A 22639-nucleotide genomic window follows, 5' to 3' on the forward strand; every position below is an offset into this window, starting at 1 on the left:
ATACTGCACAGAACATCAAGATAAGGTAAAAAAAAAAAAGTACACATTTTTATTTTTTGACCATAATGGTCCTTTACTCTTCCTGATTTTGTAGAAGTACTATGTACCTTCAAAAGACTGATTTTCGTAAATATTGTAACTGCAGTTCCTTGTACATTCTGCTAGGCTAGTTCTTTCTGTAGCAGTTTTCCAAGTCATCTGACTTTGTTCTCAGTAATTCCTTATAAACAGTGCCTTGTGATCCTGATTCTTGTAGGTGACCCAAAAGGCTTCACTGCATATGACTAGGGACTGAGTTGTCATCTGTACAAGTCTCCAGGCTGCTCATATAGCCTTTTATTCTACATCTGTATGTGTGGTATGTGTCATAATTATAGGTAGCACACTTCATATACCCTGTATTATTTGTGTGGTTTGCTATATCCAGTTTCGCTGTGGTTGTAGTTAAAGACTAGACAACCAAGAGAGCCCTACGCCACTCAGCAATAAACCGCAAAAACATTCTCTCATTCTCTTACCTTACGTTACATTCCAAGTACCAGAAAAACGTAAAATGCCACTGCAAAGGTAGCTACAACAGTCAATGTTATGAATGGATTTCAGGTGATGTTGTTCTGTTGAGACATACATTTAGCAAGCTTCTGCTGTCCTAGCTGCATGCCAGTGTTCCCACTAGTTTCTCTGTCGCTTCTTTCACTCCTTGCCCTCTTTACTAATCACTCAGCCATGGATATTGAGTTTCTTTTGAGCATGATCCTCTCTCTCTCTCTCCAATGTTTTGACCTTTAACAGAACTTTGAGGAAGCCTCTTATTTGTCTGACAGGAAACAGCTTTTTGTCTAGACTAAAACCACGTGTCCTCTTTGACAGTGCTAGTGAGCTGAGGGAAGACCTTCCCATCTAGGATAGAGTATGGCCCATTTGGATAACTGTTAATCTGTTAATGTACAAATACCTCATGCTGTTCTGGGATTCCTCTCTCATCTTTAACCATCATGTTGTTTGGCTGTGTGTAAAGGCTGAAAAGTAGATTTATGATGGCTTCAGGATAATGTATTAACTCTGCTCAGAAATCTGCAGAGAGGAGGTCATATTCTCAACATGAATGCAGACTTTGTTGGTCCTACTTTTTATAGAATACTGCTTGCTTCCATGTTGTTCTGAACAAGATATGCAATGTATTCCTTTAGCTTCTAAGTCTGAATATCCATCTCTACCACACTGTTGAAATAATACTTGAAATCCCCACCAGCCTATTGAAATGATGTTTTGGTTTGCCTTCAAAAGCTAATCCAGTCATTGGTGCACTGATTTTAAGTGTATTGTACAGGAGTTCCTATCCCTTGGCTTACAGATTAACCCTTTCAAGAAAAGTTCCTTTATGCCTTTCATTTCAAGAAAGATAGGGCTGTCTTTTTTGCCCTTCTGGAATCCAACTCAGAACTGGAGATAAGGCCCTCTGTTTGGATTCCTTTCCCTAGTGGTGTTTAGAGTACAGTAGAATTGAAAAAAATTCTTAATTAGCCTAACCGGGAAAAACCGAAAGACACAACAACAACATATCTGAATCTCAGATCAATGTGCAAATGTTTTAAACAAATAGCTGTTTCTTTCTTTCACCTTCCTTGGCCACATGTCATCTCTAATAAATGATCTATGTTAAGAGGTTTTATGTTTTACTTGTTTATATTGCTGTGCTACAGCGTTTAGTTGTACTTCATCTTTGCCAAACTATTATGTTAATAGCCATTGCTTATGCTCATGTTGAACTTCTATTTGCAATCTGGAAGCACTTACTTTTCTGTGTATTACTATTTTTTTTTTTGGGGGGGGTGCTTAAATCATTTCTGAATGTATAAGTAAATGGATAAATAACTCAAGCAAGCGTTGACAGAGTGAGAAATAACCTTCTATGTGTAAAAAATCCAAGTAATCCGGTCTTCTGAGACAAATAATTCAGTTTATTACACAGATAAACCACGATAAGCGCTTTCATTAACTAGTAGCTTCTTCAGATCACAAACAGGAAGCACAGGAACCATGTGCTTTAAATATCTGCATGTTAATTAATCAACCAACTTTTAAAGCAGAAGCGCCATAAAACCTAAAAACTAAATATATAAACATCATCTCAAAATGCAACAGAAATAAACAATGGTGTATGCATATTACTTTTAAAAAATTAAAATAACTTCATTCCATAAGAAACAATAAAAATTGAAGTAAATATAAGAACATGTTGTGAGCAGCATACTATCAAGTACGAGAGTGTATACAGCCTAATACATAACTGCATGTGATAGTCATATTATTAATAATACGAGGCAACTTAGAAACTATACATAGTGGATGCCATCAAAAACATGAGACCATATACAAGTCGAAAGAACTATTATCAACCAAAGTGATACTTGGTATAATAAGGTCAGTGCATAAACAAAGATGTATATCTGCATATGTATAAAAATGTGTATATAAATGTAGTGTCTTAATAAATATATGTGTCTAAATATAAAAGAATGAATGAATGTGTACAAAAATATAAATAAATAAATGAATAAATAAATAAGTTATTGTCTAAAAATGAAGCTAAAACCATTAACATTAACAGTATTACAATATAAAATTAATAAGTTACCCAAAAATGTGATATATGTATGTGTATGTATATGTATGGGAACAAATATCAGAGCACATTGAATTCTTAAAAATTTCAGAACTTAGTGTGCCTACGTTTCTTTAGGTGTGGTCTGATAGATGCCCTTTCATTTAAACCATGACCTTTATCAGCTCTCAGTAAAATAATCCACCTACTTTCTCTATCTTCGGTATGATTCATGATGTCACCTCCTCTTACATTAACATTCATTTTCTCTAGCACCCTAAACATGAACTTGTGTTCAGGACTTGTTTGTGTTACATGCTTGGCCAATGCATTCTGCAGATTACCTTTCTTTATATTATAACAGTGTTCCCTTATTCTGTCTCTTAATACCCTATTCGTTTTATCAACATAGAAACATGAACACAGTTCACATACAGCAAGGTATATGACATCAGGTGTCATACAGTTGGCATTGGCTCGGGTATATATTTCCCTCTGTGTATCTGGATGTATAAATACTATGCTAGAATCTATTGAGGAGCAAAAGTTGCATTGTCCACAAGGTGTGGTTCCATAACTAAGACTCGGGTGCGTATTCTTGTTTGGTGGATAACAAAGCAATCTTTTAAGATTCTTCTTATTCCTATAGGTAAAGGACGGAGAATCACCTACAATGTTTGTCAATATGACATCAGTTTGTAGTATGTTCCAATTTTGGAGATGATCTCTCTAATTTGTTTATTATCTGCTGTATATGAAGTCAGAAACCTAACTTTTGCATTTGTGACTTCTTTGACATCATTCATTACTATAGGCTTGGGCCCAAAATATGGGGTACCTGATGTCGAACGTAAACTTAGAGCATTATCAAATTGTAAATCTACCTCCGTGAGAATTATAACCTCTCTCAGCAAACTTCTCTCCCAAGTCATATAAGTCTGCCATAAAGCCTTTGTCATTGGAATTCAACCTAGACATTCGTAGGGTCTGTCCTTTGACTATGTTACTGAAAACATACTGAGGATGCATACTAGTTCTGAATAGTAAAGTGTTCCTATAACAGGGTTTCCTAAAAATCCCAGTGTTAAACATTCCACATTCGAGTTTTTCGACATATAAATCTAAAAATTCAATTTTCAATAATGAATATTTCATTGTAAATTTCAAACATGGTGTAATGTTATTCAAAACCATATTGAAACTAAGCAATTCTTCTATATTACCATCCCATAGAATAAACACGTCATCCACAAAACGTCTATAAAATCTTACATATTTCTTAAACATATATTCTTTGAACCAGCATTTTTAATTTACCTTTCAACTCTATTTCTGAATGTATACCATCTGGATATTTGTTATTGCATGGCTAACATGCATCATACAAACACTTCAACTAGTAGCATTAAAATCTGTAAGGTAGCTCTTCTAATGATCTTGTAACTTGATTAATAAAAAGGTGAGCCTGAACTGACTGTGGAGAAACATTTGGTCTTGATTTTGGTTCTTTGGATTAATTGCTTAATATGATTGCTCACACAGAATTGGTCTTTAAGTTTGTAGCGTGTTGTCCTTCCCTTCTGTTTCTATTGACCACTGTCTCTCCTTTATGCCCTCCCCCAAAAAATGACAAGTTGGTCTTGTGATTGAATACAGTAAATTATGTTTTAGTTACGGTTGTAGTTTCTGATTCTATCATACATGGGTTTGTAGTGCATTCATGCATATTTTATTTTTGGCTGTCTTAATATGGTGCTTTCAGCTGGTGATGGTAGCCTTTATTAGCATATGTGGAGGTGCCTGTATGTGCAGATAGATGGGAGTAGGTGGTCCTTCCATTGATGAAATTGCTCAAAACCCCACCAAGGGAGGTTTCTGGCCATAATGCAAATGTGCTGTTATTGTCAGAAAACGCTTGCCTCAGCTCCAGACTGAATTATCAGACCTGATGAATGAATAGGCACTGTCTGATCAAGGAGACACTTGATGGTCAAACATAGGACCAAAAACACCCAGAAAAAATAAGATGCTAACAATAAAGACACATCTGTTTGAGTAAATTAAAATGTGCTGCCTAGATCACAGATACATGCCTGCTATTTGTTTTCTTTTTACCTTGCCATTTGACAGATCTAAATTTAAAACTAAGTCTACATTCAGCATTAGCCACTACCTTGGATAGCAGAGTGATATCTTATAATGGACTAACCATCAGATTATTAAAAAAAAAATAGGACTACAGGATCCCTTCTTCTTGAGCTGACAAGTTGTGGCTCAGTGCAGCTTGTAATCTCCAGAAGAAGGGCTCCTGTAAATTATTACCTTCTTTTTCTTTTTTTTTTGGAGCCAGCAAAGCCTTTGATTTTTTTCCTGTGGTTTTCAACCAATGCTAGCATTTCTAGATAACACCACCCTTGAATGTAGCCTGCAGATATTGTCCTGTACTGCCTCCATTCTTTCTACTGAATTATGGCCCATCCCTCTGTCTACCCTTGCTCTTATCCATCTGTGTAGCCTGTAGTTCTCCTCTGTTTATTCCTGAGTATTCCTAACTTATAGAATCTTTCCTCACAATGCCCAACATCCTAATCTCGCTTATCTTATCTGGCTTTAAGAAGTGCACTAATTTTTCCTAATAATGGTGCCTTATTAGAACCCTGTACACTCCCATAATGGGGCATTATTAGAACCCTGTACACTCCCCATAATGGGGCCTTATTAGAACCCTGTACGCTCCCCATAATGGGGCCTTATTAGAACCCTGTACGCTCCCTATAATGGGGCCTTATTAGAACCCTGTGCAGTGGCAGTAAAATTTCATGCTAGAGTCTCTTGTCAGTCAGCATCTTAAAGCTTTAACCACCGCCACAGAACAGTGTGTAGCATGGGTGAATCTGTTAGTTATCCATATATTGTGTATTTTTTCTCACTAGAGTTGTTGAGCTTTACATCAGCCAAAAATGTCTGTTACTAGGATTCCTAGTACTGATGTCCTTTTACTTTAGATTTCCTAGTGATAAAAATGGCTGTAACATTAAAGCCTCATACTGCATTGAAGGCTTGTCTATTACTGTCTGGAAAAAAATGCCTTATAAGTTAAATGTAAACAAATTAGGTCTATATTTTAACTGATGTGTTATATCTACAGTGCGATGTAAAATAAAAAATAACCCCCCCAAAGACCCCTGAGATACTGCCCAAAGTTCTTTTCTCTCTACTGATAATTCCTTGGCAATGTCTTTCTTCTGTCTGAAAAGTACTCTATAAGTCAACCAATTAATTTGAATCCCACTGCCCTGACTCTCTTAACTTTTCAACCTTTCTGTCTGGCCTAGAGATCGATGTTTTACTGAAGACCAGGAACACAGTGTCCAAAGTAAACTTATATCCCAGGTCCTTATTACCTAGTTGTGGAAATTAATTTAATTAGATTAACATACCCTGTCTGCAGTAAAATCATGATGTCTGTCAGCAATAAAATCATGCAGTCTCTCATGTATTAGTTGTCCTGCTTTTAATCATGTATAAGTTGTCTTGCAAAAGTTCATCTAGTCTCCTTAAAATCCTCTCCATCTTTTTAACCAGGATAGAGGTAAAATTGAGCAGTGCATAGTGAGCTTGTTTTATATACAGCAACACTTAAGCAGTCCTCTTCCAGTGTTCTGGTACCAGTCCTTCGCTTATGGTCAAGCTTTAACACTTACTGTTAACTCCATGGCCCAGCACAGAGGTGGTAAACCCTCTGGTCTGTGTATGTTATCCTTCTTTAATCATTAATGTCCTGTCAGCCCCTGCTTCCAGAAAAAAAAAAAGTCCTATAAGTCCATTTATTCTTTTTCCACAGCCACCTTTCCAGCTTGGAAGTGTATTGAGCTGTTTTTTTCTTTAAATACTGATGTAAAATATGCTTCCAGAGCTCCTGATTGCTGCTTATCATTTGTAATACTCAGCTCATACCAGACCAGTTCCCTCATCTCATGCCTCGTACTCCTTTTCTTCTTTATTTACCTGAATAATCATTTGGTGCTCTTCATGTCATTTGGTCTTTTAACCACCCTGCTAATTTCATTCCCTTCTCTCTAGTATTCTTTCTTTTTTCAGCTCTGTCCTCCATATCCCTGTAGACTTTTTCCTTTAATCTTTAAGATTGTTTGACATTATCTTTCACCTATATGCAGTTTTACACTTCAAAAAAGTATAATTCGTCCCCTTTGAGTTTCTTTTATAGTAAGAACCTTTAAACTGTTCTGTTTGGTTAGTGCCTTTTATTCTTGAATATTACTTTCTAGTCTAATGTTTAAATCTGTAAGATGCATCTTTGCAAGTTCCCTGCAAATAGTTTTAACATTCATGCCATTGTTCATAAATGGTTTCCTAAGGTAGGTTGACCACTTTTCCTTGCTGGTTCCTTAACCTTCAGTTTGACACATCATTCATATTGAGTAATGCTAAATTCTTTATATTGCAACCTGGCATTAGAGCTTCCCTCCAGGTTGTCCATACTGGATTCCACCATAATCTTCACCATCTCTGGTTCCTGTTAACGTAAGATGAATAGATAGTCATATTTACATGAGGTAACTTAAAAGCTCTTATAACATCCTTATTCTGTTGTGCCTTTCTTTAAACATTTTCTTAATTCTAGCAGTTTTTGCTTGGCTTTGTGATATAGACAGATATAGCCCTAACTGTGATTGGGATGACCCAAGTTCAAGTAGTAGCCTGGGTACTGGATAGGCCACGTTGGAGAAGGTAAGAGTAAGTGGCAGATGGCGGCTTACTCATACTGAGGGTAGGTTCTGGTCACTGGCTGCATTCCAGAGCTGGGAAGCGGAGGCTGACTGGCACAGACCAGGGACATGAGTTTGGCTTACCAAGCCAGTGACAGTAGCTCTTAGTAGTGTGTAGATTTAAACATGCATAGGGAGGGCATTGTAGGCCTTCTTTATGATGTGGGTGCTGATGTCAGCCACTGGGGGTATGGTTTGTGTCTAACAGAAACACCCTCATTATCTATGTTGGCAAATGTAGATAAGGGTACAAACCACCTTCCTGGCTGCTTGGATGGCCTCCTCTTGCCCTCATGCTAGGATTTTGCAGTGGCAGGGGAGTTAAGACTGATGGGAAGGGGGTGGTGGTGGAGGGCATGAAAGGAAAAAGCATCTAGAAACAAATCTAACATTGTCTTCTTTATCAGTCTATGCCTAACCAGCAAATATCATTTCTCCCCATTGACTTATACTGTCTCCATTTTAGTTCCTTTGTGCACCCCAGTAGCATAAAAGTTGTGTTATTTCCTGCACTATTCGGTGCTTGAAAAGATGACAAGAACTTTAAAGTGCTTCTCCTTAAAGGTGTATGTGGCTCAGCATCTTATGGTCCCCATGACTGCTCTTGTATTGTTCCTTTGTGTTTGAAATGGACATGCTGCCTCTTACAGTAAGTGATATTTATTTATTTTATTTTTTTGCATTAGGTATGGGATACATGTACCACATACAAGTGCCAGAAGACATTAGAGGGTCATGATGGAATTGTTCTAGCTCTGTGTATCCAAGGGTGAGTAGCTTTGGCTTCTGCATACTGTTTATCATAGCACCTGTTACCAGTACTGTAACATATCTCATTTTCTTTATTATAGGAACAAATTGTACAGTGGGTCTGCAGATTGTACAATCATTGTAAGTATTTTTTCACATTGTATATTCTTATGCGGCAGTCCCACAGAATGTAGTACAGAACAGTGCTGTGCCATTTTCTGTAGTTTTGTGAATATCTGAGACTGTGCTACACATGCACTTCAGAAACTAGCAAAGTGTGCAATTTTCTGGAGTCAGAAAACAAAAGGTGTTTTAGTGTGCATTTAATGACGGGTAAGCTGCCAAAGAAATGCAGGAAGAAGGTGCTGCAGAAGAAAAAAATACTGACAGCTGTGGATGGCATTGCCGCAGGTATTGAAGGAATGTTGAAAGCAAACATCTTTATTATTTAATTGGAAAGTACATATCTGATAATCTACTTGTGTAGTCCAATATTTTTATGTATGATTTTAAAAATAAGCACTAATTTGAAAACAGTTCTGAAATTGTTGGAGAATCAATACATATACTCCATTTAGAATTCAATATAAAGTAATATCAACAACACCAAGTTACAGTCCTAGAGACCTGTATTTGAATCTACCTGCTGTGTGAGCATTGTGTAACACTAAGCAAGTTGTCTTTGTGCTTCAGGGTGCATATGTACATATATACGTACATACCCATTTGTTAACTAGTTGGACCCAGTAGACACAGTGCCTTTTCGGGAGTAACCCAGGGACAAGTACTGGTTAAGTGACTTGCTCAAAGTCCAAGGGAATCAAACCCTGCACCCCTGGCACTACAGTTCACAGCCTTAACACTCTGTGTCAACTGCCAATTGAATGTGATTCTGCACAAATGCATTATCATCATCATTTGAAAAAGTCTCTGATTTAATGTCTTGTATCTGGTTTATGTCCTTCTATTCCCATGTTGCAGTATTCAACATATAGGTTTACTCACCTTGCTTCGTGAACATCCAGCCAGTATACAAAAGTTTTCAGTCATTGTATGGTGCGTGGGATGTCTGATGTGGCTCAAGGGATGTGAGCCATAAAAGTGACGTCTGCACGCACCAGCCCTCAGAACTTCTCAGCCACCAGTCAAACGCCAGGTGTTCCTGCCTTTATGGCTATCGGATTTGAGAAATCAGATAATAGCCCCATTGGGGAACCTTTCAATCCTTTTCTTTCATATAATCCTTGTTCATGTCATCCAGAAAGGGCAAGTGTAAGTGCTGCCATCAGATACCTCACAAGGACGCCCACGATCAGTGTCTCTTTTGTTTGGGACGGTTGCATGATTACAAGGCCTGCTCCATTTGTCAGGCATTTGTGCCCAGAACATTGTGCAGCTGTCTGCATGCGCTTAACCTGTATTTAGAGAATCAAAGGTTAAAACAAATAGATTTAGGGATGGAGGGTTCCTCCGACGTACCTACTGAACTGCCAAAAAAGAAGGCCAAGACTGTATGGCCTACCACTACAACTGCGGCTCTTGCGTCTGACCATCAGCCTGTGGCTGACGATAGGAGAATCTGGCTCCCACTGCCTCTATATAGCATACCTCCATGGAATGGCCGCCGCATAATCCATATACATAGCATATCCATAGAGGTTTTCGGATTCCTTTCCAAGGGGAAAACCAGTACCATCAGTTTCAGTAGGTCGTCCTCCTTCCTTCTCCTTTCTCTTACCTCCTCACCACACCCTCCCAGACAGGGCCTCAAACAAATCCTGACTCTCAACCACCTACTCCACACAGACCTGATAGACTTTAAGTCCCTGAGACTGCCAAGCGTCTCCTATTAAGTGTCCACCAGCAGACCCTGCCACCATCTCCGTTTCCACAGACAAGGCATCTAAACTTTTACCCACCAACACCATCCTTCCTGCTGACAAAGACAGCAAAACCATGGAGCATCTGGGTAAGAAACTTTACACCTCTCCTACTTTGTCTTTCAGGGCTATTAACTACCAGACTCACATGGCTAAATATGCCTTATCACTCCTGGAGAAAGCTTCCAAGGAACTGACTGATATACCAGATTGTGCTGCTAAAGCTTCACTGTCTTCCCTTCTGGCTCTCACCTCCCAGGTTACCAGGCACTCAGGTGCAGTTATGATGCTGCTGAAGCCTCAGCAAGGTCAGCAGCATCAGCAGCTGCCTTAAGAAGGTATTCTTGGCTATGCCTCCAGCCCCTTCCAGAAGATTTTAGGGCAAAGCTGATTGATGCCCCCTGGACAACACAGCTTTGTTTGGCACAAAAGTGGCTGATTTGTTTGTCACTTCAGCAAAAGGGGAAATAAATGCAAGATTTGAAACACCTGCTAGTCTCCTCTTTTCCAAAGTTTCAAAGGAACTACCAAGCTAAAACACAGTTCATTAGAAAGCATTCTCGCCCTGCTGCTCCCTCAAGGTCTAGAAAACCTACCAGAAAGCAACCACCTCCAGCTAAAGCTACACCATCCTCTAGCCAGAGACTGCCCTTTAAAGACAGAGCAAGTAGCATCTGACTACCTGCCAACCTTACAACCCCCTCCTCCTCCCTCTCTCCCTCTGTCGGTAGGCCTCTCTCACTGCCTCCCTGTGTGGACATCCATCACCTCAGACAAATGGGTCCTTACAATCCTTCAAAATGGGTATTTCATGACCTGGCTTATGCCCCCAAAGTGAAAAGGCATCCAACAACCTCCAAAACAGCTACAACTCCTGCCACCATCACTACGAATACTGCTGGCTCAAGGCACCATCCAACCTGTGCCTCTTGCTGCAAAAGGAAGAGGTTTCTACTGTAGGCTTTTCCTGGTTCCAAGAAAAGATGGTCCTTGGAGACCAATTCTGGATCTCTAATTTCTCAAATTTCTCAACCTATTCCTAAAGGTTCCAATCTTCAGGATGTTGACCTTTCCAACCCTTTTTCCCCTTCTGATTCCCCAGGAATTTATGGCCACCTTAGATATCAAAGATGCCTACCTTCACATCCCTATAAAGCCCACTTTCAGAAAATACCTGAGGTTCTTGGTGGGCCCTTCTTATAGGTTCATAGGTTGGTACTAGGCTATCGACCCTAGGACCTATACAAGCCTAGCCATAGCAATTCCCCAGCTATTTCTTCCCACAGTATTTACTTCCCTGGACCCCTGTCTAGCAGGGTGCCTGATGTGATCCCCGGGGTGAATTTCCTATCTCCCATCCAATCATCAAGGTTCCTTTTGAAGAGGGCCAAAGAGGCGCTCTGCTTGACATGTATGGGCAGTCTGTTCCAGAGTCTGGGGAGTCTCTGGGTCAGGAACCTATCCCTCCAGCATGTTTTGTTCATTGTGATGACAAGGTTTAGATCCCTGGAGCGTGTGTCTCTGAGGGATTGGGATTTCTTTAAGTGTAGCATGTCCAACAGCTCTGGGTTTGACATTGCCTTGTATGTTAAGCAGAGATCGCCTCTGAGTAGATGATATGCGACAGTATAGGTGAAGTTTTTTAGACAGTCAGCATAGGGCATCTGCTGTAGGCCTATGATTCTTTTAGTGAGGTATTCCTGCGGCCTTTCCAGTTGTTGCAGATGTCTTGAGAGGTACATACCAAATGGGGCATTGTATTCTATAATGGGTCTAATGAGGGATGAGTACAGTGGGACAATGACCTCCTTTTTTCTGGATGAAAAGCCCTTAGTGATGAGGTGTGCCACATAGAAGGATTTCCTGACTGTTGTGGCAATGTGGTTATCGAAGGTGAGACCACTGTCCACCTGTATCCCTAAGTCTCTTATCACACTTTTGGTGTTTAGTGTACTGCCACCTATGTCGTAATTCATGGGCTATATGTTTTTTCTTAAAGGGTATAACTATACATTTCTTGGCACTGAGCTTGAGCCCATGGCTCTGGCACCAAGCATCTGTTTCTGTAAGGCCCTTTTGTATAATATCCACATAATTTGGGGATTCAATAATGGCTGCCAGTTTGCAGTCATCTGCAAACTTTGTTATCCCGAGTCCCTTAGTGTTGGCCTGTACTTCAGGGAAGTAGGTGCCAAACAAGAGCGGTCCCAGGACTGAACCCTGAGGTACTCCACTTGTCACTTGTCTGAAGCTGGATTTGGAGTCGGCTACTTTTACAGTGTGGGTTCTGTCAGTAAGCCAGTTGGCAACCCATTGAGTGACGTAGGGATTAATGCCCAGCTTAGTAAGTTTATCTCACTTTCAATTCCCTGCCTTGCCCTTTGGGCATTCCACTGCACCCAGGGTTTTTACCAAATGTTTGGCTCCAGTGATTGCCATCTGCAGGGCAAAGGGAATCCAGATATTCCCTTATCTGGACAACCTGCTGGTACAGGCAGGCAACAAGGAGACCCTCCTAGAATATATACTCCTTGTTGTTTCCCTTCTACACTCTCTGGGATTCCAGATAAATTACCCCAAATTCCACCTGGGACCTACTCAAGACATTGTCTTCTTGGGGTGCAGAATTCAGACAGATGTCATGAAAGCCTACCTTCCCCTCCAAAAGGTGGAAAGCTTGACAGAATACCTGCTTCTGGTCCTTCAGTCAACAGAATTGACAGCAAGGCAGTACCTCAGGTTCCTGGGTTACATGGCAGCCACAATCCCTATGTTAACATTAGCAAGACTTCATATGAGAAAGTTGCAATGGTACCTTTGGTCAATCTGAACCCAACACTCCCACCCCTTGGAGTACAGGGTGCCCATCCTACCATGCCTCAAACTAGAAATCCATTGGTGGCTGACACAAGTGATCCTCAATCCAGGTCTTCCCTTCCAGCCACTCTTACCTACATAGATCATGCACACAGATGCCTCAGACTTGGGCTGGGGGGCAACTCTGGGCCATCAGAAAGTGCAGGGTCTGTGGCCAAAGTCGCACAAACAAGAACAGGTTCCCTTCAGAATCTCGAACTACTGAAATCTCGAAATTCATATGGTCGAGAACATATGATCAAGGTTTCAGACAGAGCATAATGGGAGATTACCCTTTTCCTTGCTGTAGTGTGATTTTGGAGTTGGTATATTTAAGTAGCAGGGGTGTGGGGGTGCAGGGGGGTTTGCCCCCTGCAGAAACGTTTTATCTATTGTTTTTTTTTTTTTTGTTGGATTTATTTCAGAATTTCGAACTTCTAAAACCTCGATCATATGGTCTTGACCATATGAATTTCGAGATTTCAAAAGTTTGAGATTCTGAAGTGAATCCACAAGAACTCATCAATGTTTGAGAGATGAGGGCAATTCTCTTGGCCCTTCGAGCCTTCCAACCATATCTACAGGAAGGTCCACTATATATTTTCACAGACACTACCACAGTTCTGTGATATCTCAGCAAACAGGGAGGGACCAAGTCTTACTTACTTTGTAGACTAGCCCTCCTAGTATAGGAATTGGCCACCTCACAGGGAGTGACCCTGCAAGCAGTCTACATTCCCTTTCTACAAAACTCCCAGGCAGATTATCTCAGCAGAACCATCACCAACGACCACAAATGGATGCTTCACATGGATGTTTTCCTGGATCTGGTCCACTGGTGGGGTATACCCCAAATAGGCCTGTTTGCCTCCTCCATCAGCAGGCAACTTCCTGGATTCTGCACCAGGATACCACATCCTCAGGCATTAGCAACAGATGCCTTCTCAATTTCTTGGAGGGGAAAGTTTCTCTATGCACCCCCCCCCCTTCCCGCTCGTCCAGAAGGTCCTGCTGAAAATCCAACAGGACAGACCAAAAATCTTGTTGGTGACCCCCTGCTGACCAAGACAGCATTGGTTCTCCCTACTCATACAACTATCCAAGGGCAGGCACCACAAGTTACCCCTCACAGTGGACCTTCTTACACAGGACCAGGGATCCCAAATATAACCACAGTGGCAGTGACTGCAACTCACCCTCTGGTTGATAGGATTCTGATCCCCTTCAGACACCTTTACAATGAAGACATGCTCACTGTCCTGTGGGAGGCCAGGAAACCAAATACAAGAAAATCTTACCTTCAAAGAGGAAGAGATTTTCTATATGGTGTCACAAAAGACAGTTGGACCCGCTTGTAAGCGAGTCTGCTCTAGTTCTGTCTTACCTGTGTGAGCTTCTGCAGACAGGATTGGCATATTCTTCCATTAAAGCCCAGTTGTCTGCTATTTCAACATGCCTTCCTCTGGACCCCCTCTAACATCCAGACTACCAGCTTAGCTTTTTTTCAAAGAGGTTCTTCACCTAAGGCCCCTCCCAGGAAACTATCTCCACCCCCATGGGACCTTAAATATGTTTTGGAAAAGATCATGCTTCCTCCATTTGAGCCAGCAGACAAAGCTTCCCTAAAATACTGTACATGGAAAACTAGTACTCATGGCCTTGACCTCAGCCAGAAGAGTATCAGAGCTGCAAGCTCTCATGGTCATTCCACCTTTCCTAGTTTTTCACAATGACAGGGTTACTCTTAGAACTATCCCTTCATTCATGCCCAAGGTGGTGAATGACCTGTCCCTGAATCAAGCCATCCACCTACCTACCTTCTTCCCTAACCCACAGGGGGGCAGTGAGAGAGCACTTCACTCCCTGAATGTTCACAGACTATTCAGGTTCTATCTGCATAAAACCAAGTCCATCAGACAGGCTGATCAACTCTGTCTCCTTCCACTCCAGAGCACTAGGGAAGGCAGTAGCCAAACAAACTATCTCTACCTGGATTTCCAAAGGTATCACCTTCTGCTACAAACACCATGGGAAATCCCTGCAGTGTACTGTTAAAGCACACTCCACCAGGGCTATGGCCTCCTCAGGAGCGTTATTCAGGGGTCTGGGTACCTGTACCTTTCTTGAAGCAGCCACTTGGTCATCAGTGCACACCTTTACCAAACATTACAAGTTAGACCACATTTCCAGAGCCAGTGTGGGTTTTGCCAAGGCTATCCTTCATAGATTCCTGGAGACCGCCTCTAGACCACCACCCTCTCCTTCACAGTGAGCTTTGGCAGTCACCCATATGTTGAATACTGCAACATGGAAATAGAAGGACATGGGAAAGTTGTGTAAAATCTTAGTATAACCATAAATGTCCTTCTCTTCCATGTTGCAGTATTCCTTCCCACCCTCCTTCCCCTCCTGTTAGGCTGCATTTCCCTTTCTGTGTGGCACAGGACTGGCATTGCCCTTACTAGGACTGGTTTCTACTGGGGCTTACAGTTGTGAGGGCTGGTGTGTGCAGACGTCACTTTTATGGCCCACGTTCCTTGAGCCATGTCAGCTGTCCCACCCACCTTACAGTGATTGAAAGCTTTTGTATACTAGCCAGACATTCACAAGGCAAGAGAAGTAAACCCATAACACCAGTATGTTGAATACTGCGACATGGAAGACATCTATGGTTATGGTAAGACTTACACAACTTTTCTTTATTTTCCTACATGATACAGCTGCAAAGTATCTATTGCTAGAAGCAGTTTCCATGTTTTGCAGATGCTTGCATTAGGGTGCTGCTGAAGCTACTGGCAGACTTAAACAATCAGGAAATACAGGATAAAGATGTTGATGTTCGTATGAAAACATGGCTTGGAAATGCATGGCAAACTGGCTTTCTGTCAGTAGACTGTCAGTAGGTCTGACTACTTTACTCCTAGAGGCACAGTATAATGTTAAAAATAGTAATTTGCAGTGATAGCAATGTGTGTAACATGTAAGTCCATACAAGAATGGGATGTGGTTAGTGCTTGTTTCTGCATGTGTTATAATGTTAGTGTTCATGTTTGTTTTTGCAGAACAGGTTTGATGTTCATTTTGCTGAATGTGATTCTGCACAAGTACTTTAGCCCACAGTTATTGGCTCAGGGGAATGGACTTTTCCTCATGATGCAGTGTGCTTAGGGTTGATTATATTAGAGAGGGAAGTATTGAGATGTCCCACTGAGGCAAAGAGGTTTGCCCCCAGTGTAAATCATCTTTTAAAAATGTGTGCATGTCAGTAAGTTGCCATTTCTGCACCTCAGGTTCACTAAAATGGCATTCAAACGTTTGCATCGGTTAAATGATCGTACGTCATTATTACTTATGAAAACAGTAGAGGTGAACCCTCACTTAGAGCATCATGTTCATGCAGATCATTTTATAGACCTGTCTGGCACAGAGTCTTAGATAACAGCTTTTCATTGGAAGGTTGTCTCTGTTTCAGATGACCTACCCCCCCCCCCCAAATGTTATTTGCATCTTACTAGCTGCACGTAATCAGCCATATCCTACTCATTCTCAGTTTGTGACTCCCTTGTAGAATCATCCAGTTTTTCCTTCTAGACCAGAGTTCCATGAAGGGCACATTTTCTTAGAATTATCAAGACCTTTGTGGAGAGGAGATAGTAGTATCATGGTATCTGTGACCATCCTGGCAGTTAAGAGGATTTTGGTTCTGCCTACTGTGTTACTTCCTTCATCACTGTAACATGCAGTGATATCATCTTTGAGATGTGCATGTGCTACCATTTTCACATTCAAAACCCATGACAAAGGTATGTCTGAGTTCCCATGCAGTTTAGGTACCTTGTGCAAATCACTGGGCTTTCACTTCGAGACTTACCAGACAAGCTAACATGCATGCCCCCCCCCCCCGAAAAACAAATGTGGAGCACTTGTCACACCACTCAGGCCACTAACCTTTTTGTTGGCCCTTCAACAGTGCCTTCTGCAATCAAATCTACAGTCATCTGTGCTGCAGATAGAATATTCTCACTGTTCCATCCGACCATCATTTTGTACTGATAATTACAAAGTACAAAGGATAAGTCAAGATAAAATTATTTTCAGCTAGTAGGTCTAGGAGACAATCGCTGTCTGATGCCGTCCCTGTGGGAGGAAAAAGGATGCAAGTTTCAAGCAGTTTATTCAGTTATGCAGGCAGATAGATGAGTGCTCTCTTTTTGTACTGATAATTATGATCTGTAATCTGTAGAACCATTTTACCCTCTTTGCTACTTAGCCACTGTCTTGTCCTCCTTGTGGTCCAGCTAGGGAGTAAACACTGCACTTGAAGGTAGTTTACTAAGTGACAACATGACCAGTTCATATACAGGATACTCATTGTATTCAGTGAGAGGGAGAAGAAACAACTGTTTTGTTTGGCTTTTATTTGTCCTTCAAAATCTGTTGTATGTCTTCCTTGAATACCATGTCAGAGTGTTGGATCACAGTGCAGTGTATTGTCACTGTGTGAAGCTCAAAGTATTAAAAAGATTCAACATATGTTAAGACAGGTATCGTGTGTTCATAATTTCTACAGCAGGTAGTGGTTGTAGAAACACAAGTATTTAAAATATAGTAGATGGAATGTGATTAGGTTAAATGTGAATATTAAATGCACATGGGTGATATGAGGATGGAATGTGGACTTAGGGAGCAGTACCCATTATGTAATACAGTGCAGAGTAGGAACTTTATGTTCAGTAGTTGAGTTACTAATTCTGGAAAAAAGTTTGGAATCCACAATTCAAGTTCATATTTATTGACATGCCTATAAGTGTGCATATTATAGTAAATACTACACTGAGCAGAATACAGTAAATAAAAGAAGACAAGGAAAAATGAAGTAGAATTAAAGAACAAGTGATAAAACTTAAATTATACAATGACTGGCAATTAACATTCAGAAAGTAGCACGCTGATTGGTGAGCCCAACCAGAGTGCCCATTGTAAATATAAGCATATACCAATGGAAAAAGTCCGGTCACCTGGACTTTTTTTCCATTAATATACGCTACATTTTTTTTCACTGTTCTTCAGCTTTAAAAAATAAATAAGTAAATAAAATAAGGAATGAAATCCAGACAGTACGGAGGTATGAAAGAGAGAGGACAGAGAAAATACAAGGAAAATTAGGTACGTTAAGCAAAACTAAAGAAATGCCCCTGGTTTTCCTTGTAATTTCTCAATCTGCTCATTGTCGTACCTGTCAATGGTCTGGATTTCAAAACTTTATTTATTTATTTATTTATTTTAATTAAAAAAAAAAAAAAAAAAAAAAAAAAAGCAACATAGATGTTATTTACTCCATTGCTTCCTTTCCAAAGCACTGATGTACTGTGTAAGTGTGCACATGCGCAGTACATCAAGAAAGCCCCAAGATACCGAAAAAAAGTGGAAGAACACCATGGTGCCACTATACAAAGACATTATTTAAGAAAAGTAAGTAATTATTTTCTTAAATAATATTATTGTATAATTGCAATAACCAACTCAGTGGTGTGGTATATTGAAGATTTACCCACAGTTGGCTTTGGTTAATCACATGGGCTTCGCCCTTGTGATTAAACCACACCAAGCATGGATTAATCTTCAATATACCACACCCACGTTGTCGGTTATTGCTGTAATACCCATGCTTGATAGGATCAAAATATTTGAAAGTGAAGCAGTGTAAATAGCTATGCAGATAAAGTTGAGTCATGATTTGAGGCATTAAGAGAAAATTAAAATAAATAAATGTAAATATCTCACAAATCACTTGCATTTCAGGAACAAGCTGATGTTCTTTGTGTTTCACTGTTGCAATCTTCACATTTGGGTTATCCGCTTGCAGTAGCCCTCAGTCGGCCTGATTAACAAAGTCTTGGGTCCTGCATCGGTTGCTGTCTCATCTTCCATGACGGCAGGTAGTCAGGGGTGTTAAGCATGCAGCCGACGCCATTACATCAGTCTTTCTTGCTGTGTGGTGCCTGAAGCAGAAGCAGTTCGCAAGTGCTGGTCGGCCGATTCCTGAAATTTTCGTTTTCGAGTTTCAGAACCGAAGTCTTCAACTAACCTAAGAACCCCGTTGGGGAAAATTTTCTTGCTCTAAACCGATGTCAGTAAAAGTCAATAATTGTATTTCTTGTGGAAAGCAAATACCTCATAAAGATTTTCATTCGTACTGTATTCCTTGCCTAGGCGCTGACCACTATGTACCTCGCTGTCAGTTTTGTGCCTTATTTAAACAATGAACTATTCGTCTTCAGTATATTTACGCTTTTAAATATTTTGGTACTCGGTTCAATTACCCAGATATGGCTTCGGTAAGCCACTCACCTACCAACATTCCGATAAAATGCAAAGATAAAGACAGTGACAGACCGCATAGGTCCAAAGCTGCCGCCGACGCTTCTCCTAAGCTAGTCGCCAGTTCGCCGGTACTCAGTGAGGTGCTTTTGCAGCACCTGATAACCGCTACTTCAGATTTGCAGGCCTCTACTGAGACCCATTCGGAGTCTGGTATGCCGCGAGATGCTTCAACTGTGGAACCTGCGGATGTCTCTACCTTGGATAGGTCCAGAGCCACTGTGCAGGCACCAGCTTCTGAGGGTGGATTCAGGCCTACTGACTTGTATATTAAACCGACGCCATCTTCTTCTTCAAGGCCTAAAACTCAATCCATGCCTAGAAAACCGACACCCAGACCGCATGGTCAGGCCTGTATGCCTAAAAAACAAATAAGAATGGCTAAAGACCTTATTACTTTAATCAGGGGAAGCCAACCTTCCCCCTCTAAGAGACCTAGGACTGAGTTTACTTATGATTCTTCTGATCAGGATTCTGAAATTTCTGTTTCCTCTGATGACCAGGATTTACCCTTATCTACCTATGAGGATTCTGATGTAGAGGACTCTATTCCCTCTGCTTCCCCTCCAGAGGATTTCACTTTTGGTGAAACCTTGCATACTCTTAGGGAGCATTTTCACTGAGAAAACCAGGATTACTCTGACTCTAAAAAGAGGCTTAGAGATTTCTTACTCCTGCCCCAACACAGGCCTTTAGCTATCCCCCCTGTAATGGACATTGTTGATGATGCCTTTTCAGAATCTAGCTTGGCCCCTGACTCTTTACCTCCTGCTTCCAGAAAACCTGATAGATATTACAGGGTTCCTGACTCTCACAAGTTCCTTTTTAAAAATCCTGTTGCGGATCCTGAGACCATTTCACAGGGACCCAAGGGCATTAAGGCTACTACTGCCAAAAATCCTACCCTCCTGTGATAGAGATTCCAGGGCGCTGGATAGATGGGGTAAGAAGGTATGCACTTCTGCCACCTTGGCCATTAGGGCCTTAAACTGCCAGTTTCATATGTTAAAGTATGAGCAGCATATTATTGGATTGCTTAAACAGAAAATTATGTTGATTCCTGACTGTGCTGAAAATAAAGATTTACAGGATTTAATGCATTCTGCTGAACAAATTGGAAAACATACTTTGCAATGTGGTTTTGATTCACTAGAGGCATCTTGCAGGGCTGCTGTCACTGGGTCTGTACTTAGAAGGCATGCTTGGCTTAAGGAGCAATCTTTGCCAGATCATGTTAAAGCTAAATTGCTGGATGCTCCCTTAAACCAAGACCGCATGTTTGGCAACAAAGCAGAAGAAGTACTTAAAAAGATGGAGGAAAAAGCTAAATCTATGCAAACTGTTAAAAATTTCCTGCAAGTACAGCCTCCCAGATTTAGTAGGCATTGGCCCTCTAAAAATTGGTCCTTCCAGACCTTTTCAGTCCAAACCCAGAACCAGCAGAACACCCAGGCTTCAGTCCCAAGGTACTCACAGGACTAAGCAGTGGGGGGTTCCCACTTCCAAAGCAGGGAGTGATAAGACTCCCCCCTATGGTAAACTGTCTCAGTGACTTAACTTTAAATCTTCCAAGCCCTTCCCAACCGACTGTTCCTTTAGGGGGAAAGATTGCCCTGCGGGCATAAAATTGGGAACTTATTACATAGGACAAATGGGTTTTAAATATAGTTTCCCAAGGATACAGATTCCACTTCCACTCCTTACCAACCCCAAACGGTTGACCAGATTTACCCCCAAGTCTCAGTGGGCAGAGGCTCAAAAACAAGTTCTCTCTTTCTTAAGTATCAGGGCTATTCAACCTGTCCCAGAAGAGGAAAGGGGACAAGGTTTCTACTCAGGACTTTTCCTGGTGCCCAGAAAATACAACTCCTGGCGTCCTATCCTGACCTCTCTATCCTAAACACATTTTTGGTGATCCCAAAGTTCAAGATGTTAACTGTTCACCAGCTGCTTCCTATGCTAGGCAAGGATGCCTGGTTGGTAACACTGGATTTAAAGGTAGCCTACCTGCACATCCCAATATGGGAATCTTGCAGAAGATACCTACGCTTCAAAGCAGGCTATATGCACTATCAGTTCTCTGCACTGCCCTTTGGCTTATCTACTGCGCCCAGGGTATCCACAAAGTGCCTAGCTCCAGTCATTGAAATATGCAGGCAAAGAAATATTCAAATATACCCATACCTGGATGATTGTCTAATTCAGGCAGAAAGCCAGGACATACTATTGAATCATCTGGTGTTTGTACACAAATTGCTAACTTCTCTGGGGGGTACCCCATAAACGAAAAGAAATCACATCTTCTACCCTGCCAACACATTGTATTCCTGGGAGCAAGCTTGAACACAACTTCCCAGATGGCTTTCCTCATGCCAGAGAAACAAGTTCATTTGACAGCCTATGTCAAACTACTGGCCGCAAAGACCCAGCTATCTGCAAGGAAAATACTGCAAGCCCTAGGGTTTATGGCCTCCTGCATTCTCCTAATTCCATGCAAGACTGCATATGAGGAATGAACAAAGATACCTAAATCAACATTCTCAGGATCTAGAAGCAAAGATTCCTACCATACCTTGTCTGACCTACCTCTACAGACAGGGTTGGAGCAGGGCAGAGGCCTGCCAAGGGACTGCCATTCACCACTCTACTCCCCCCCCCAAACCCTAGCAACAGACCATCAGACTATGCATGGGGGGCTGACTTTCTGGCAAGTGCATTCAAAATGGAACCCAAGTCAAATGCACCTGCATATCAATCAAAAAGAAATGTTAGCTGTACAGAATGCTCTGACAGCCTTCAAGGACAACATTCTTCCAGGACAATTAATGGTAAAGACGGACAACACCACTGTTGTGGTACATAAGTAAGCAGGGGGGAACCCACTCATACCCTCTCTGCAAACTAGCCATGGCTCTGCGGAACACAGCCTTGAGCTACCAAGTGCACCTACAGGCTCAATTCCTGCCAGGAATGCTAAATACACTGGCAGACGAACTAAGCAGAAACCTCATGGACCCACACGAGTGGAAACTGGAACCAAAGATATTCAACATGTTGAGAAACAAATGGGGGAGCCCAGAGATAGACCTGTTTGCCTCCCTCCAGAACTACCAATTGTACAAATTCTACACGAGGACTCCCCACAAACAAGCTTGGAAAGTGGATGCCCTGTCCTTCACCTGGAAAAATCTATCAGTTTATGCCTTTCCCCCTCTGCTGTCCTCTCCAAGATGCTACTAAAGATAAAAATGGACAAACCAAGGATGATACTGATTGCACCAGACTGGCCACGCCAACACTGGGTACCCCCTTTTGCGCAGTATGTCACTGTTGGCACCATTGCAGGAGGGCCAGATTCTGCAGCCACAGCTGTAAAC

The 22639-nt window shown here is 41.4% G+C and overlaps 1 protein-coding gene across 8 annotated transcripts in view; it reads left to right on the forward strand.

Moving 5' to 3' along the window:
- The window catches only part of TRAF7 (TNF receptor associated factor 7), a 1047901-nt gene that overhangs the window by 786336 nt on the left and 238926 nt on the right, over positions 1-22639 (forward strand). For all 8 annotated transcript variants that reach the window (XM_044089204.1, XM_044089203.1, XM_044089206.1 and 5 more), the window contains 2 exons: positions 8082-8164; positions 8247-8286. In XM_044089204.1, coding sequence (XP_043945139.1) covers positions 8082-8164; positions 8247-8286 — 123 coding nt within the window. The remainder of the gene's footprint in view (positions 1-8081; positions 8165-8246; positions 8287-22639) is intronic.

The sequence above is a fragment of the Protopterus annectens genome, chromosome 12.part0 (assembly GCF_019279795.1).
Source record: "Protopterus annectens isolate FY-2018-M chromosome 12.part0, PAN1.0, whole genome shotgun sequence".
NCBI lineage: Eukaryota > Metazoa > Chordata > Ceratodontiformes > Protopteridae > Protopterus > Protopterus annectens.